Source organism: Tinamus guttatus, unplaced genomic scaffold (genome assembly GCF_059628265.1).
Source record: "Tinamus guttatus ecotype Peru unplaced genomic scaffold, ASM5962826v1 Tinamus_guttatus_pri_ptg000492l, whole genome shotgun sequence".
NCBI lineage: Eukaryota > Metazoa > Chordata > Aves > Tinamiformes > Tinamidae > Tinamus > Tinamus guttatus.
Window position 1 is genome coordinate 2,125,026 of NW_028289026.1, and position 18,749 is coordinate 2,143,774.

Sequence of the window (18,749 nt, forward strand, 5' to 3'; positions counted from 1 at the left end):
TCCACCAAGACGAAACTCACCAGCCATGCTGCTCTTAAAGAGGGTATGTTCACATATCTTAGGTTTTCTGAAGAGGAGATGCTGTAGGACAGCCTAGCTATTTGGTGCTATCCAACAGTTCCCCATGTGGCTGTGTATTTGCTAGCTCTGGAGTGGCCAGAGAGTGACTAGGGCCAGAGCTCAAGGTCCTACACTTACGACACATAGAGGAATTGAATAGGATGCTCTGAGTGCCTTTTTAGCTAGGCCCCTAACTTCTCTCAGCTTGAAAAGAGAGAAAGGTGTGTAGATTTCTACACACCTTTTTATCTATCTCCTATTTGTTCCCTGCTAATACACACTTTTTTAGGGCAGCTGGTGGTCGCGGGATTATGAACAAACAAGAACAGAAGAAGAAACATCCAAATTTACCTGAAAAGAGGGTTTGGATCCATAAAAAACAGTTTGAAGATAACGTTAAAAATCCAGATTCACCTTGATATTAAATTCACTACCCTTTGTGAACAAGGATGTAAAGGGCTTCACAGTGTTAGACCATCCTTATCTTACAGACTGTGTACCCTGTAACAGTCTAGCACAACAGGGTGTTTTGAGGATGAGGAGATAGTCGACCAGAATTTACCCTGATTGATTACTGTCACTTTTGTTGTTCTCTGGATTTGAATTGGACCCTTTTAAATTGCTTTACTTTAATGTTGGATTGTTGATTTCTCCTGCAGTATCTAAAAAGATAAAAATCACAGCCCACCACGAAAAGAAACAATAACAAAAAATCTTGATATAAATCAGGACCTCAAGTCTAACAGGCTCAATGACTTCTTCAAAGGACTTATTGGTATTCAGATAGCAAAACATGTCTGTACCAATAATGATAATTAAGTGTTACAGCCCTTTCATCCAAGGATCTCAAGATGTGACTCACAACAACACTGTGAAGCAGGAAAATGTTTTCTCCATTTCACAGAGTTTATCTAGAGTCACAGAGCAGCTCAGAGCAGCAGAGGGTCTCTCCCCTCTATCTCCGAGGAGATAAACCAAAATCTCTTGGGGTTTGGGAATTTTTTGTACTGGCACTGTCTTGCAATGTATTTATTCTTCATTGGATGTCTACCACTGCTTTCTCCCCCAGGCATTTATACTTCCCATCTCTTTATTTTCTTCATGTGCGTCACATGGTAATAGCAAAAGCAAAAGAACCAAGCATGGAACAAAGTTTCCTAAGACGGTGGCCAGTTACGTACTATCCATTTGGAGGGGGAATTTTCTCCCTCCTCAGCAAGCGCGGAGGAACTGCTGCCATCCACCCAAAGCTGAAATAGCTCCAGGGAAGCTGCAACGGTGCCAGCACCGCTACACAAATGCTCCATCCCCTTTTTAATCCCAGATCCGGGGCTTGGTCTGGCACCTCACTCCATTTGTGCTTTTATTAGCAACCAGCAAACTGCTGTCAGCTGTCCCATGCCGAGTACAATAATATCAGAACCTTTACCTCTCAGTTAAGGGAGGTTTTGCTTTTGCACAAAGCAAAATAAGATAAATGGGAACAAGAACAGCCAGAATTTGCACACTGGAACATGGCCATTCCTCCTGGCACCACCTGGCCCTCCATGAGTTCAACACAAGGTCTATGAGGCAGTACACCAACTCTCTATAGGCAGAAAAAGAACCTGGGCTGCAAAGATGCACACTTAAACCTCACCGCTCTTTGAAGAGAATTCATTTTGCACAGCAGTGGCTGCACTCGCGTGGCAACATCAGAGACAGGTCATGGTTATGAAGCAGGAAAGGGGCAGGGTCCACCCAAATGTTGACGAACAAGATGTCTGGACAGTCCTGCTCAGCCTAATCCTGCTCTCCTGGCTTCCTTTCCTACCCACTTGGTTGCCCCAAAACTGTACGTGCATGATCCTGAAGAACTGCAGAAGCTAAAAGCCTTCCATCTTTTAATTCCTTCCTGTAATCCTTCTAAAGAAAAAGAGTTGTGCTTTGGAACAACAGTGAAGCTGAGAACCGGAGAGGAGTGGTGGGTGTCAAACTACAGGCACTCATCTTTCACAGAGTTTTGTTAAAAAGGCATGGAATTTCTACTCACATTCGAGATACCATGTATATAAACAACGAATTAGCCTCACAGCTAAAAATACACTAGAGAAACATTCCACCAGTCCATTTTTGGACTGTTCTCTTCTATACTAGTGCCACCTGTCTTCCACTTGAAAATGTTTATACCTTTTTATCCCACTTTCCCACTCTTCTGATGGCTTCTCATGTCAGGAACTTGCATTCATGACTCAAACATTTTGATGCTGACTGGTTTTTCCTATGTCATAGTAAAGCTGGTTGAAACTAAGCTTTAATTCTAAAGGAAGCTTCAACATCTGTTTTCATTCCGTACTGCGACAAAAGCAAATATATCCTAATTCACCAGAATTTGTTTTATGTTTAAGATTTTGAAGTTCATTTCAGAAACAAACAGGGATTTCTTTTTTGAGTTTATGTAACTTTCTCATTCATATCATGCCAGCTATAATTCAAAATGCAAGCAAATAAAGTTTAAAAAAAAATTCAGAAGGAATGCGCAAAAGAAATTGGTTGAGTGAAGTGACATTTCTGCAGCAAGTCTTGCAAATACACCTTTCATTGAATCAATGCTTCACAAAAACTTGCTTTAATCAAAGCAAGTAATAGCAAAATCTGTAGCTGCATCAAAGGAATCAGATAACAACCTGACTCACATGTCCCTGTAATCCTAGAAAGTGCTCGGTCATGAGTGCCCAGGATGAAGGCACTCCAGGGAATCTGGGGAATCCAATTCCAGCACCATTTTTAAAACATACTAGTTGAATTTTATCTTTTGATTATACTTCTCTATTCAATCCTCAAACAGAAAACACACAAGAAAACTTCCTTGTCTGCTACTCTGAACTCCCATGGTGTAATTCTGTTAGGCCCCTCAATCCTCCCAGACTTGCTGCGTTGTGGGTAGCTGGAATCGCGACTGTGAAATGATCCTTAGCTCATTCCTCCCAGCCTAAAAGTCAAAGCAACTTTTCCCCGTCAGAGGGCCAAATCCTGCGGTGGGTATGACAAAAGAATACCTTATTCCCTAAGATTTCAGCCCCTGCAGAAGCTCCTCTTCAGGATCACACTGCTTTGAACTTCTGCCATCAGGAAGCGATCAGCTCAACCCAACTTCCCAGGTTGAGCTGAGGGAGCTGCAAGCAGGATTTTAGGGCGAATTCCAAAGTCTTCAATCCGTACAGCATGGACTCACTTCCTACAGTAAATGTCACACCTTGTATACTGAGCACAGAAATACTTTTATACCATGTCCCAAGCCTTGAAAAGTACAAACAGAATAAAGTTCACCTTAGGGACCAATTCTCTTTTTTTCTCTCCCATTCCTTAATATCATCAGCAGAAGCTGATGAAAAGCTTGTTGCACTGTAGTCACATTTACTGTTTATTTGTATTAACAACTGTACGCCTTCTCCCTTGTCCCTCTGCTGAGAGGGGAGCCCTCCCTTTGAGGTTGACATTAACCTTTAATGCTGCCACGAGGAAGGACACTTGTCAATGGAAATGAAGGCAAACAACACATGGAAGTGGTAATTACTTTAACCTAGTTTATCCCAGCCTAAAATATAACAGTGGCTCCTGCATCTAGATGAGCCTGACGCAGACAGATGCTGCTAAAATGCTCTGCCATCTTTTTTCTTGTTGCCATGTTGGTACTATTAAAAAAAAAAATCCTATACCCTCAGACTTGGCATTGCTTTGTATTACACAGGATTTTCTCTTTGGTACCATAAAGCTTCTTAAATCTCTACTTGTGCCACTGTTCCTTGTGAAACAAGCCTGTGTATCTTTAAGAACGAACATCTAGGCATGTGAGATGGAGGAGCCATCTGAGAAGCACAGGCACAAAAAACACCCAGCTTGATTCCTCTTCTGCAATAATCTGCTTTCTGGACTACCTGAGGATAGACACACACCTGTGACTCTCATAACTCAGCCCAGTCTTTAAGGAGAAGCAGAAATCTGATGCAGGGCTACCTTGTAATAAAACCAGGCGTACAACTTCCTCCACGCCTGCAATATCCACATCTCACCCCAGGTTTCTAAGAACTGGAGATCAATCAGTGTCAAAAGCAGACGTTTCCTTCGGGGTCCTTTAACATATTTCCTTATGCTCAAAGCGGTGCCGCCTGGTCCGCTAAAGCTGCCAGAACACATCCCAGCCCTTAACCTGTGCTGGAAAAACTCCTGCACTGAGACTCATGCTTTGTATGTCTTTTCTATGGCCTTAGCCATCTCTGAAAATCCATTCCAATATAGATAAGAAGCCATTTTATGGCCAGCACAAGCCTTGGCACTTGGCCAGCGGTGCTCTTCTGAAATGCTCCGGCAAAGCAGCCCCATCAGTTATAAGATCTATGTGTATCAGGTCACTGGGTTACCAAACAGAAGTGTCATAGCATGTAAGGACATGGTCTGGGCTCTGCTGTGAACAAGGATCCAGTTATTTTGGTGGGCTCAGATTACTATCCTGGGATGCATGTCAGTGGGGGAGGATATTGCATTGTAATACTATTCCCAGTGGGAAGGACTAAGCCCAGTATTCAGAGCCATTGAACAACGATAAGTCAGTAAAGACACAAATCCACAGGATGTTACACTGCAGCCAGCACGATGGTGAAGAACTGCATGCTTGGGTGGAAAAATCCACCTTAGGCTGTATACTACATTGTGCTGGACTATAGTAAAAATCACAAGTCACTTTTTCCACAGGAAATGACAGCAGTGCGAAATGAAAATCATGATAATAAGCAATAGGACCTTCCCACGCAGCACTTCCTAGTGACACCTAGGAGCATGCACAGTTGTACAGTGCTTGAGAAGCTTCACTCCATCATGAGCAGCAAGAGTTTGTCCCTTGGACAAGGACCAGGAAAGGGAAAGAAAATGACAGCTGTGATACAGCCAAGAAAAGAAGGGAAAAATTCTAGAAAACTAAAGTTTACAAGCGTAAAATATTGTTACATTCTGGTGATTCACTGCAGGCAGCTTGTGTGTTGGGCTTTTTTTAGAAACACTCAGAGAGAACCACAAACTGTAAGGCTAGCAGCACAGCTGTCAACCCCCAGCATTTTATATTGCATATGCATGTGCAGAAAAAATGGCCTGTATCAATTAACATCTCAAATTAAACTTGCAAGGGCACTTAGAAAAGAAACTGCTAGTACTAAATGGGGTTTTCCAACTGCTCTTTCCTAATGGCCAGCTATTGCTGCCTCTAGTAGAGGCTACTCGATGAGTTGAAAATAAAGGAAGGAAAGCAAAGTAACACTAAAGGAAGGAAAGTAACACTGAAAAAAAATGGTGGCACTGCAGGGAAAAAAAAAACTTTAAGAAGGTGGTGAGACAAATACAGGAAGAACATTATACATCTACTGATAAGGTTTCTGAACTGCAGCAAAAGAGAATACAGGGGAATCTATCTCCCTAAATCATCTGCAAATGAAAATGTAACTTTTAGTCATGCCTATATAAGTGCTGAGAATCAAAGCCATTCCAAACAGTCTCCTGATAAGCCAGCACACTGGGGAAGAACAAAAAGGCCATTATTTGGCTGGAAGAATCAGCATGAGCTTCCAGCCTCACTGGTCCCCTTTTTGGTGGCAGCTGTTGCAGCAGGGATCAGTGAGTGTGCTGGAGTGTTGCAGCTGTTCCACGTATGTTATAAATAAGAGCTAGTAACTTCATCCTATATTTAGCATTAGGAAAAAAAGACAGGAAGTCACAGAAATTCCCTATTCACATCTTTTAAGTGGAACTTCTCTCGCATTCTTGACTTCAATACCCAGAACTGAATGGACAAAACAGGCCATTCCTAAAATAACAATAAAAAGAAATTGAAATTTAATGGGATTAGATTACATCAGTCTGGAAGATGTAATCAATTATGTGTACAATTTGTTTGGTTTTAAATGCAAAACTAGCCATTCAACCAGTGTGAAAATAATCTCTATGAGTGTAGCTCTAGTAGAGTAGTCTCTATGAGTGTAGCTGGATTACTGCCCTAAAGAATTTTTCTGGCACTGCCTAAAACTGACAAGTCTGTATTCCTGCCGCTACCTCCATGGAGTGCTGTGAAACGACTGTAGAACACCTTGAGATCTCAGGTGGAAGCTGTGTGAGCAAAGCTGAAGAGCCTGAGATGGAGCCAATCCCACGGGTCCCCGAGGCAGAGCCTGGGCCTTGGCTCGCACCACAGCCTGACGCAGGGCCAGGGGCTCAGCACCCACACTGACAGCAGCGACACCCCAGCTCCCATCGGGAATTCACACGTCTCAGCTCCCATCGGGAATTCACACATCCCTGCCAGGGAGCTGGGCGCTAACCCCAGTGCCTGGTGGCTCTGAAGAAGCCACGTGTCCCAGCTGGTCCCTTGATCAGCTGCTCCTCAATCGCAGTGCAGGAAAGACCAACAGCAACCCAGAGCAAAGGCAAAACCCCGTTCTGAGGCACGACAAGCCCCTGCTCACCTGTTCTCGGGGTCTGACAGCGTCATGTTGCGCGTCACATAGCACATCTTGAGCGGGATGGTTTTTCTGTCTCTGTGGATGGAGAGTGAAAGCTGTGACAGCGGGTCAGAAGATGCACAGCCCAAGCGAGGAGACTCTGGGGGAGGCGTCTCCCATCCGATTTCTGAAACAGGGGAGCCTTTCTTCACATAGGGTGTTGCTTCCCTCATATATTTCACTATGAAAAAAAAAAAAAGAAGAGCAATAAATAAGCAGATATTCAACAGTTACACGCAGTGTGAGTTCTTTGAATGCGTACCAAGTGTTCATAGAATCATAGAATCATAGAATGCTTAGGGTTGGAAGGGACCTCTAGAGATCATCTAGTCCAACCCCCCTGCATACGCAGGGACACCTAGAGCACGTGGCACAGGACTGCATCCAAGCGGGTTTTGAAGATCTCCAGAGAAGGAGACTCCACAACCTCTCTGGGCAGCCTGTTCCAGTGCTCTGTCACCCTCACTGTTAAGAAATTTTTCCTTAAGTTCCTATGGAATTTTTGATGTTTCAGTTTCCGGCCATTTCCTCTAGTCCTATCAGTGGCCACCACTGAAAAGAGACCATGACCATCCTCTGCACTCCCTCCCTTGAGGTATTTATATACACTGATTAGATCCCCTCTCAGCCTTCTCTTCTCCAGGCTGAACAGGCCCAGCTCCCTCAGCCTCTCCTCATAGGGCAGATGTTCCAGGCCCCTGATCATCCTTGTAGCCCTGCGCTGGACTCTCTCCAGCAGCTCCACATCCCTCTCATACTGTGGAGCCCAGAACTGGACACAATACTCCAGATGCGGCCTCACCAGGGCTGAGTAGAGGGGCAGGATCACCTCCCTCGACCTGCTAGAGATGCTCTTCTTAATGCAGCCCAGGATCCCATTGGCCTTCTTGGCCACGAGGGCACACTGCTGCCTCATGGTCAACTTATCATCCACCATGACACCCAGGTCTTTCTCTGCAGAGCTGCTCTCCAGAAGGTCGGTTCCCAGCCTGTACTGGTGTCTGGGGTTATTCCTCCCCAGGTGCAGGACCTTGCACTTGGCCTTGTTGAATTTCATGAGGTTTTTCACCGCCCAGTTGTCCAGTCTGTCCAGGTCCCTCTGGATGGCAGCCCAGCCCTCTGGGGTATCGGCTACTCCTCCCAGTTTCGTGTCATCAGCAAACTTGCTGAGGGAGCACTCTGTGCCTTCATCCAGGTCATAAGTGTTGGCACACTTTATTATTTTATTTGTCCAGCATCACAGCATTGGAGGCTGCACAAACATATAAGACCTAAATCTAGATACTAGCCTATCTCAACATGGTGCAATGAGCAAAGCAGGAGAAAACAGCAGAACAGGAGAAATAAGAACGTATAAGCTACACAAGGGTAAGGCCAGGAGAGGCATTTGACCTCTTCTCAAAAGGCTGTAAAAAGCTATCCAGGAACATATGTACAACTTGAGAGATGGAGGAGGTATAGGAAGCCTTTTAGGGGGACATTCAATCAAGTGATAGTAACAGTAAAACTACTGTCCCCTTAAAATGTTCCAATGACCACCCTGGTGCTGTGAAACCAGGTCTCGCTGTGTCTGCACTCGCCAGGGTGCTGCCACTCATCTCTAGGCGTATTTCAGCTTGCTGGAGGCAGCTCTTCTACCGGATCTGCTTGTCCATAGAGATGTGCAGCAAACAAAGATTGAGTCATATATTGACCCTCTCTTGGGTAAATAAAACTGAGTTCGAGTCACTCATGAGCCTAGAAACCCTCAGAATACATTCCCTCAGTCCATTTGACGTGGCACTTGATCAACGCTCGGCTTTAGCTTGCATGCTGCAGCCCAGCCTTTCGCTATGGTGCACCAGGCACTGATGGATTTTCCCCTGCTGGGCCAACTTTACCAGTCACAGATTCATCCTCCTCCAAGAAGCCAACTCAGACCCATCAAGAACAGGTCTCCCATTTCAGCGTGCTAGTTAAACACATATATCTAATTTACAGATGCGGTCTCTGCAGTTTGACAGGGCAGGCCTCGCTGGCTGGCTAATGCTTGGCATGACTTGAGAAGCTGCAACATGAACCAAAAGGGCAGTAGTGCTGTGAAGCTATTTGGGGAAGCTGTTCAAACGCTGAGAGACAATTTTGAGCAAATAGTGCAGATCATTGTGTCTGTCGTGCTGAAGAGTCTGGGAATAAACTAATAACAAGAAGATGGATAAAATTCACTCTGCTCTAATGAAACGGGAGAGTGGTGAAGGAACTAAAATTAGAGAAAGTAGACTGATTTTTTTTTTTGAAAAGATACAGAAAAAGCAATGGAAGCATTTGAGGGAATAAAGAACAAGAACAGTGTTTTTGTCAAAAAATAAGGTTGGTGATTTCAGCATTATTTTCAATGTACTTATCAGCCTTACTAAGAGAGATATCTGTGCATAACGAAAGATCCCAGGCTTTATGGGTATCTATTGCCATATTTTTTTTTCTAAAACATCCTGCTTTTGCTCTTCCCACTCTCCCTGACCCCCTTTTTAAAATCTGCTCCCTTCAGGTATAAAGTTATAAAGACTTCTGTGTTTACCTACTTTCTAGAATATCCTTCTCTGAAAATGAGGAGGGTTTGTATCAGAAATCCTGTCCTACTCATTTGTTCTGCTTTGACTTCTTGGTCCCATATTATTCTAGGTAATTAAAACTCATTTATTTTTACTGCTCAGAAAACTGCTGTCATGAGATTCGAATAAGATTCTGGAGACTAGAAAGACAAAAGGTTTTAATTTTATGCTTTTTTTTTTTTTGGCAGATATCTACCTGGGTCCCATTATCCTAACCCTTTGGCACCTAAGTCTTGAATCCAGTGCTCATATCTGGACACTGTATAAATGAACTGATTTTCAGAGGGAATTAATTTGTGGACTTTTGAATGAACAATGTCTCTGTCAATGTCATGTGGACTTGTTTTGTAACAGCAGGCATCTCGGTTTGGTTGTACTTTCTCAGCATTTGGGAAACACAGACATTGAACAGATACAGATGTGGTGAAACGCTTCTTACTTCCACTGCTCTAATATGCTTTTGTCATTAGTTGAAATGGGATGACAGCCAAAGCTGCAGAAATCTGGCCTGATAACAATCAGTTTTTTTTTTTTTTTAAATCAGGGATTATCAATTAGCCAGTGAAAAAATAATCCGACAGGCTTTGGAACTCTGTTTCAGAGATGATGCTTAAGCAAGGTCCAATCCTGTAGCCACTTTATATGGGCGGTTCTCATCCTTCTTCAGCTGCAGCTATATGCACTCAACCTGAGCAACTCTAAATTAAGAAAAAGAGAGAAGGGAGAAGGGAGGAAGGAAGCTGAAGTAAAAAAGTCTGGCTCTAAATCTAAGCATGAAGTGGGAACACATCATGTTAATTTAATTCCCAAGGCATGGAGATAGAAAGAAGCTTCCTTTCCATACGCCAAGAAGCAAAGTTTCCAGGCAGAGCACTGGCAAATTCATGACAGGCAGCTGCACTATTTCAGTGAAAGGAGGACACACTATCATCAGGAGAGGAGAGCAGAAACATTACCTTCTGTCCACAATTCAAATTCGCAACTCAGCAAAGGCTAAGAAAACTACCTTGAGGAAAAAAGTCCTATGAAAACACTTGCCAACACCTGATCTCCCAGACATCTATTTTCCACTAAGTTCTCATGGGGAATGAAGACTCAGACCCAGAGACTTATAAAAGCCCACTAATGTATGGGTAAAACACACAGCTGAAAGCCATCCTCACTACAGAATTCTGTAGGAGTTCTGCAGGACTGTTAAAAAGTAAACTGAGTTTGTTTTCTGTGTGAGAGAAATTGAATTTCAGTCGATGTCTACTAAATACTCCCTATTTTCCACTAAACACTGGCATAGCTGTCTAGATTAGGTACTGATTCTGTTCAGTTTTACGAAACAGATTTGAAGGCTCTGGCGCAGTCAAATGTGTTTCATTTTTTAATGAAGCTCCAAATGAACGCATGTAAATGTACGAATGTAGACGGAACAGGTGGCAGAACTTGACCCAACTATATAATTCTCTTTATATTATTCAAATTTCAGACCAATATTTTCCATTTGGCCCAGTCAATGGTTGCAGTTGTATGACCATAATTAAAGCCTGGTTTGTGCATCTAGCTGAAGACGCACACTGTTCAGATGATCCACAAGATTTATCAGCAGTGTTTTCCTTTACCTCTAGATGCTGGATACAAACACTGCCGAACACTCTGCTTTATACCAAAGCAGCAGGAACTTTACTACATGCAGCAATTTGACTTTCTGTAACCTGTCCACATCGAGTTCTTAATCCTTCTAATTGAGAACTAATTAAAAAAAAAGACATGATAGATTATATGCATATTTCTATTCTATACAGCACTATCCAAGAATCTCAAATGCAGCAATGTTAACTGAAGTTACACGATTCAATTCCATCATCAAGTTATAATACCAGAAAAAAATATAACACGCTATTGGACATTAAAGTAACAATGTTGATAATATTCTGTTTTCAGATCATTTCTCTCAGTATGTAGAGTTACCTCTTGAATACAGTAATACAAATCCAGGCAGTGACTGAAAAAGAAAGCAGCTATAGGGAGCACTGTTCTTATATATTTTTAATTGCTAGTGAACCAGCCTAATAGATTAAAATCTCAAACTATCTAATAAAAAGAAATAAGGCATGACACTGCATGATAACTCTGAATAATGAAAAAATACTCTTTCCTGTTCTTTAGGCAAGTATACAAATGCCTACAGAATATCCATACTTTTATAGAGAGATACATGTATATATATGAGTGTGTACAATACATAGCAAAGAGTTTATAAATACTGTGCATATATATGTATGTGTGTGTGTGCATATATATATATCTATATAGTTTGTGAAGTTATTAAATTCTTAAAGACCACCAGGAAATATTCCAAGAACACAGAATTCAACTGGCACAGACTGAAAAAAAATTCAAAACGGTTTCATTATTTTACTCAATTTACAGACAGACTGAAATTTTAGTCGAGGGTTGCCGAAAGTCATCCATTCGATGCTATAGCTCAGCTCCAGAGATCTTTATATTCAGGGCTAATTAATGATCCATGCCCTTCTGGCACACCACAAATTAGAAACTGTGGACAAGCAATTAAAATTCCAATCTCTGGAGCTCCCGTCCCCACAGAGGCCAGAAGAGCGGAAGCGGCCGTCAAATGAATTAATCCACTGATACGCATTGCAATACTTCACATTTATTTTTTGATCTGCAAGACAGGCAGCGGAGCTTCCAAAAAAGCACTTCATTTATACGGGGTTCTGCCAAGTCCCAGCTCCCCACAATGGATCCTTTGTTACTGCTCACAGATGACTTTGTTTTTTCTTTTCTTTTTTTAAAAAAGAGAAAAAGAGGGGAAGAAAAAAGAAGCAGGTTTTTAATGAGAGCAATACTCTAGACCAACTTGATGCAGTTTTTGGCCAGACACGTCTATGAAAAATCTGGGATTCTCCTGACAAATTCAAAACTGTTTCCTAGGAGGGGAAAGAAGGGCTGCTGAAGCCAAGCCAGTGCTCTAAAGCAAAGCTCTTTCATTGCTATAGGAATGAGGACGGGAAGTGTAGGTTGACAATATGAAAGTGAAAGGAACAACATGCACCAAGGACTTGGCCTCTGCAGGGGAAAGGCAGAGACCAGACACATCTGTTCTCTCCTAAGCAAGCAGAGAGGGCTCCCAATGGCAACTACAAGAGAAGCATCACCTGGAAGCCCGTTAGGACGATATTCCAAGGATGCGTTAACATTAATGATGCCTGCCTCCAAAGAAGCAGAGGAGAGGGACAAATCATGTCCTCCCCCATACTTAATACTTATTCACCCTGGAAGGGATCAGCCTTTGGAGCCACTCAAGCCCATGGAACTGAATGTGAGCAGCTCACGCATCTTCAAGAGCTTGTTCAGGGCACTGAGTCTCCTGTGCTGAAGCCAGTGCACTCAGAAGTCTGCAAGTTTATTGCAGGCAGCAAGGCATATTTTCTTAAAAATGTTTCCATACTGGTGCTGCTCTTGATGGGTTGGAATATTGTCCAGCTGCCCAGCGTGTCAGAAGCACAGGAGAGAGGCTCATGCTCCATGCAGATATCTTCCTGCAGTGAAAGGAGGAGGCAAGTGACAACAAGCATCTCTGAAGTTGAGGTAACACTTGCTACAGTCCAAGTTAACAGGTCATTTAACAGCTGATGAAATGATACTGTAGAAAGAGAAAAAAGGACAGCAGCAAAACGTAGCATTAATCACTGCGTGGGTTTGTGGGCTTCCGGAGAGCACATGAGCCAAGCAAGGCACCCATTTAACACGGTTGTGTCATTTTGCTCAGTGAAACGTTAAAATACAAAATGTGCAACGCAGCAGTTTCAGTAAGGCACAAAAGCAAAATGCCCCAGAGCCAGTTATAGCTGAAAGGAAAAGCCTTGCCAAAACTGTACAAACTGGGCCCAAACGATGCCACTGTCAGCGCGGGTGGTTGCACTCTTGTCAGTGAACTGCGATGCAGAGCTGGGGAACTTTGGTACCAGTATCGTGACATTAGAGTATCGTGACACCAGTGTTTGCCTCGTGGTTTTCACATGAGGGATCAGTCCTTCACTAAATTCCTGCAACTGCACTCATGATAGTGAGGACACATATAAAATGAAATGACAATCCATCCAACTACAGGTGCCAGCATCAAAACTAAGCATGAGGAGAGCAAATACTTGAGGAAAAGAGAACATGAACCAGATCTTCTGTGAAGTTGTGTTGTACGAACCTTTCAGCAGCTTTAATGTGGGCATAAACAAAAAAAAACAGAGACAGCAATACTGTTTGTGAGAGATTCTGTGCAATTTTCTATAGAAACATCTGTTCGTATATTCAAATAAATAGCATCTAGTAGCATCATCTGGTTTCTCCCTGTGCTTAGAGGGATTTGACATTGTAAACCCCTTGATCTGCCAAGAGCGTAAGATCCTCACCACAGGGGCATGATACAAATTAGTTAAAATAAACACCTTGTGAGAATACAAATCCCATGTATGCTTTGCTCATTTCCAACACGGTAGTGAGACAAAGAAGAATTTTCTATTTTCTGATGTTTTAAAACATCAGAACATAATTTGTTTTAAAAGGCAAATGGTGCCAAAAAGACTCCTCGAAAGCAACCAGGGTCACGTCTTCAGTGGGCTACAAGCAGGCAGGGTGGAAAAGATCAGTAACTACTTCGCAAAAATTATGGAGGCTCTTTCACCATATTCCTTTCAAAAGCTGCTTTTATCAAAGCTGGGGTGGTTGGTAAGTAGTGGTGAGTGTCACCACTACTACACTCTGGACATGGAGACACTTCCCAGCTAGCCTAGGCTAACGTTGTCTATGATAAATAGCCCAAGTGGCATCCTCATTTCCTCTGGAAAGTTGCAGCATGAAAAGACACGCAGAAGGTACTTTGCCTCTCTCTTTGCATCAGCACAGAGAAGGAACAAGCAAACAGGCTGGACATGGTGATGCCAAGACTTATGGGATGGGGAAAAAGGCCATCAGGAAGCAGGGTGCAGTCTGTGAAACTTGCTGGTTTGAGTAACTGCAATAGGGAAAAGGGAGCAGTCGTACCATGTCACTCACAGCAGGTCCCAAGGAGGCCCATGAGGCCCATAAGTCACCGCCAAAGATGTGTGAGAAACGGAGAAGCTGCGGAAGCAGCTGCAGGGGGAAGTCCTCCCTGAAGCCCCTATGGATGCCTTCTGCTCGCCAAGGGCACCAGGGACCTCTCCCTTCTCGGTGTTTCCCAGCACTCATGGAGCTGCAGATGACACTCCCTGGCCACCCCTTGCCTCTGCTTTGACGCTCAAGGAGGAGCCTTCAGAGCCGTTTTTCCTGTTCTCTTTCCTGAGGCTTTGCCTATGATGTGGGTTGATTCAGCCACTGATTCCCTCAGCCTGATGTTCGCCTTTAGTAAACATTTCTTTGACTCTCTCTGAGTTTCCCAGAGTGCAAATATTTCCAGGGAATGAACTATTAAATGTTTGCTTTATTTTTTTATGCAACACATTAATTTTGTCAACTGCAAAACCTAGGAAAAATAAACTCATTTTCATTCCTCACCAAGCCACTGTTATTTATGTAATCCATATACACGAAGTGTGAACAAAACACACAACCTACTAGAGTCTTTATCAGATGGCCCGAAAACTTAATAAGGAAATAAGGTTTCACAAATAAGGTTTCAGTGCTGGGGGTGGGGGAATTTTCGTAATGTTTGTATTCAAAACAGCCTCCTGGAAACTAAACAAACCCAATGTTCAGTATCGCGAGTCACAAAGTTGGGTGACTGACTTGATTCAGAACTTTAAATACTAAATGCTTTCTGCTGCTTGAGCTGTAAGAGTGATCTAAAGCAGTCACTGGTTGCCAGTCATCTGGTATAGAATATTTTAGGCTGACAAAATCATAATAAATGGAAGACAAACTCTATACAGTTAAAGTTGCTCAATAGTTTCCATTATAACTTTCATTGCTCATACCACCTAACTGAATGTTACAGTTTCACTCCTGATCCTTCGAGAGACTACATTTATTTTAAAGTTTACAGATTCTTTTTCAATACACTGGATCCATTCAATTCCATTTTACAAAACGCCATTAACAATAAATGTATAAATTCTAGTGGTCAGGTTCCATACGTCACTCATCTGTCTTCTGTCATTTGTTATTTCCCCTAAATAAATACATAGCTATCTATTTTTTTCATAATCTGAAAAAGTAATTTTCCCTTGTAAATATTCCATAAATCCCACATGATATTTGGTTAAAAAGGAGATGTTTATAGAGAAGGAAACACTGACTCTGTAAAGAAGAGCTTGCACACCAAAACCAGATTGCTTATCTGCAGCTCCATTGCACAAGTGTGCCATACCTGATAAACTAATAATTTAAAAAGACAACTGTCAAGCCCTGCAGACAGTAGCTAAATAACTGACACTTTATGTAAAATGTGGCATTGCTCATTTACCACCTGGCTTGTGACATTATGAACTTCGCAATTAGAACTAGGCAAATCTTTGCTAATGGAAGAAGACATCTGAAACAAGCAATCTGGGAGCTGAACATGGGGAAAAAGCAGGTCACATTTTGAGAAAAATCATTGTGGGTCCTGTGAGTCTCTCATTGATAAACAAACTGAAGCCTCTGCCTGTCTCCAAGGCAGAGTACTTCATAAGTATGTAAAAAAGAAAGGTTTTCTGTTGAATAAATTAGGATTGCATTGCCAAAGTCTTCGCAACTTCACTGAAAGTTCAACATAAAATTTGGTTTCATATAAAACGGAGTAATGAACCAAAAAATAGTGTTTCTTCAATGGACTACTGCACTGCTCCGATTTGTAAGTCCAAGTCTCACATCCAAAATGCTCTTAAATGTTTGAAAATCTTTTATTGAAACCTGAAGAGTAAGTCAATCCAGAATTTCTCATGCACTGCTTGTACTTGCTGTTTCCCCTCTCTCGCAGTATTTATAGATCCCTCTCCAATCACCCACACATTCAGATGAAATTCAAGGTGCCTAGCATTGCCAGTATGCTATAATTTTTCTATTTACATGAGTAATCTCAAGTGTCAGAACAAATACTTCAACCGCTAGTGATTATGTGAAAAATACATAAGGGCATTACGGTTTTAGAGCAGGCTGTTATTTCAGCAGTCACACAAATCATTAAGTAGTACAGGATAGACTGAAAATGGCACTCACTGAGGGAACTTATTATGCTGTGTATGATTACACCTGTTTTACAGATGGCTAAACTGACACAGACAAGTTAAAATGCCTTCCTCAAAGTCATGCAGTAAGTCAGCGGCAGCGTTCTCAACACTAAACTTAATTTCCACTCCTTGAAGAGCTTCAAAGGTTCCCAGGATTTATTTTGTAGACAGAGCTGCAATCACTTCCACAGTTTCAAAGTTCTTCTTCATTGTTCACTGGGACAACACTAAGGGCTTTCATGGCGATCAGACTCAGGGCACTAGTTCACCTATGAACTCTCCCTCACTTCAGCAGTATATCCAGATATATCTGGATATATCCAAGCATATCTGGGATATCCAGAGAAAGACATCCTTCCTTTTGGGAATCCACTGCTTCACAGTCATTCCAACAGAAGACACCAATGGCCATATCCAGAACACCAAAGTGTTATAAGTATATATATATATGTACACACACACACATATATACATTCATGTCTGTGTTTCAGAGATGAATTAGTGGATGTAGGAAACTAGGAAAACAGTGAAAAGCTCATGACAAATAAAAGAGTTTGCTATAGAAACACTATAAGGTTTTCCAAGAAAGGGCTTTGTGGAATAGTTTGGGCTGAAAAATCTTTTCACTCTTTATTTTTCCCTTTTTTTTTCTCCACAAACAAAATATTATCTTGAATTGGCATTTCTATTATTTTGTTCTTTTACTGGGAAAGTTCTTTTTTTGTGTTCTTTTATTAGGAAAGAAGAAGAGTTTGGTTTAAAACTTGCAGAGTGTCCCCTGGCATTCACTTTGTTAGATGGAAAATTCGTACAGTTTTGATTCCATTAGGTTTTTTACAGTGGACTGGGCATTTAATCAATGAGTGCAAAGAGCAGCTAAATAGGGTTAGGCTTCAAATTCCTTTCAGTGAGAAGTTAAATCCCTATTAGTTTTAAGCCATAAGCTCCTGCGGGTTTAGCATCCAGCTTAAAAGATAACTCTGTGAGGGGTCATGGCTCTTTACTGTAGTACAGAAAGCTTATTTCACAGATGGCCCTGCAATAATAATGTAAATATAATCCCGTTTCAGTGGACACTTTATCCTTCCAGAAAACAGGCAATGTTTTCTGTCCTGGAAAAAATCGCATTAATCTTCAATTTAAGGGCAAATTAATTCCCTGCTTCTTTCGGGCTGTGTTACGGAGACTTGCCTGGCACCACGGGGGTGCTCATGCCAGGACATTCCCTCCACCTTTCCCAGGGCAGGATCAACACAGGTTGCTCACGGCAGCTGCCGAGCTTGGCAAATCACTGCCGGTTTCCTCCCTGTCCCCAGCACTAACTCGTAGTGCTCCACGTCAGGTCAAAACCAGGTTAGAACAGGACACCCTATTGTTTTTTGCAGCCTGCTGCTTCCCTGCCAAGTCCCTCTTGGTCAGCTCCAGCCCGGAGCAGAGGCTGGAGGAGAAACCAGCCAAGCCCCGGCACAGCCCCCAAGGGCTGCAATGCAGCGCACACGGATTCCCAATCACCCTGGAGAAAACTTCCCGGTGAAGCAGTGATAAGGCCGCGGACCTGTTTGTATTGCAACCTCCTTTGCCATTGGCACTACTGTCACCGCTACCAAGCTCAGCAGAGTGGCAGGGCCTGGCAACCTGGGCAGACACCCCCGAGAGGGCGCTCGGGCCGGCAGCTCCGACAGCAAGAGCGAGTGAGGGGACAATTGGGATGTGACAAGGAAATAAGCAGGCAGAAAAGCCAGAGTTCAAAATCACACGCGTATCTCCCACTGTTGTTACAGTTGTATTGTATTCTCCTGCAACAGAGGGAGCTGGAGCAGGTGTTTTGTTTTGTTTTATAAAAAAAGCACTAGAAAACCATGAGGAAGGAAAGGAAAAAACAAGCAGGGCTATCCAGTTGCTAGGAAGCATCTGTGATTAACCAGTGGTAAGAATTTTCACTTTGTTATTATCTCCCTTTTCCACAGAGGAATCCATCAGGACTAAAACTACTGCAGCATTCTCATGTGGGTAAGTCCTGGAACCCTTGCTTTAATTCTGCATTTGATTCATATAGAGCTGTGTCTGGTGCAAGGTCATCCCAAGAGAAGGGGAGCACCCAGCCACGTGGCGTGTTCTAATGTATCTGTCCAATAAAACCTGAGAAGAAACCTTTACAAAGGTAAATAAGCTGGCAAGGCAAAGGATGGTGTGTGCACGTTTCCAATTAGCAAATTGTTTTCCTTAGGCTCCACGGTGGGAGCACCTTTCCAAAGAGGAGCCAAGGAGGGTCGCTTTCCCTTCCAGACCCAATATGCTTTTACAGAGGCTTGGGGAGATAACTGTCTGCTCGAGGCAGTTTGTTTAGTTCAGTTCAAGGGCAGAGTTCTTTCTGCTTG

General features: G+C 42.7%; 1 protein-coding gene across 1 annotated transcript in view; it reads right to left on the reverse strand.

Moving 5' to 3' along the window:
• The window catches only part of SNTB1 (syntrophin beta 1), a 100,157-nt gene that overhangs the window by 38,995 nt on the left and 42,413 nt on the right, over positions 1-18,749 (reverse strand). The window contains exon 2 of the mRNA XM_088533288.1: positions 6,549-6,765. Within this exon, the coding sequence (XP_088389414.1) occupies positions 6,549-6,765 (217 nt within the window). The remainder of the gene's footprint in view (positions 1-6,548; positions 6,766-18,749) is intronic.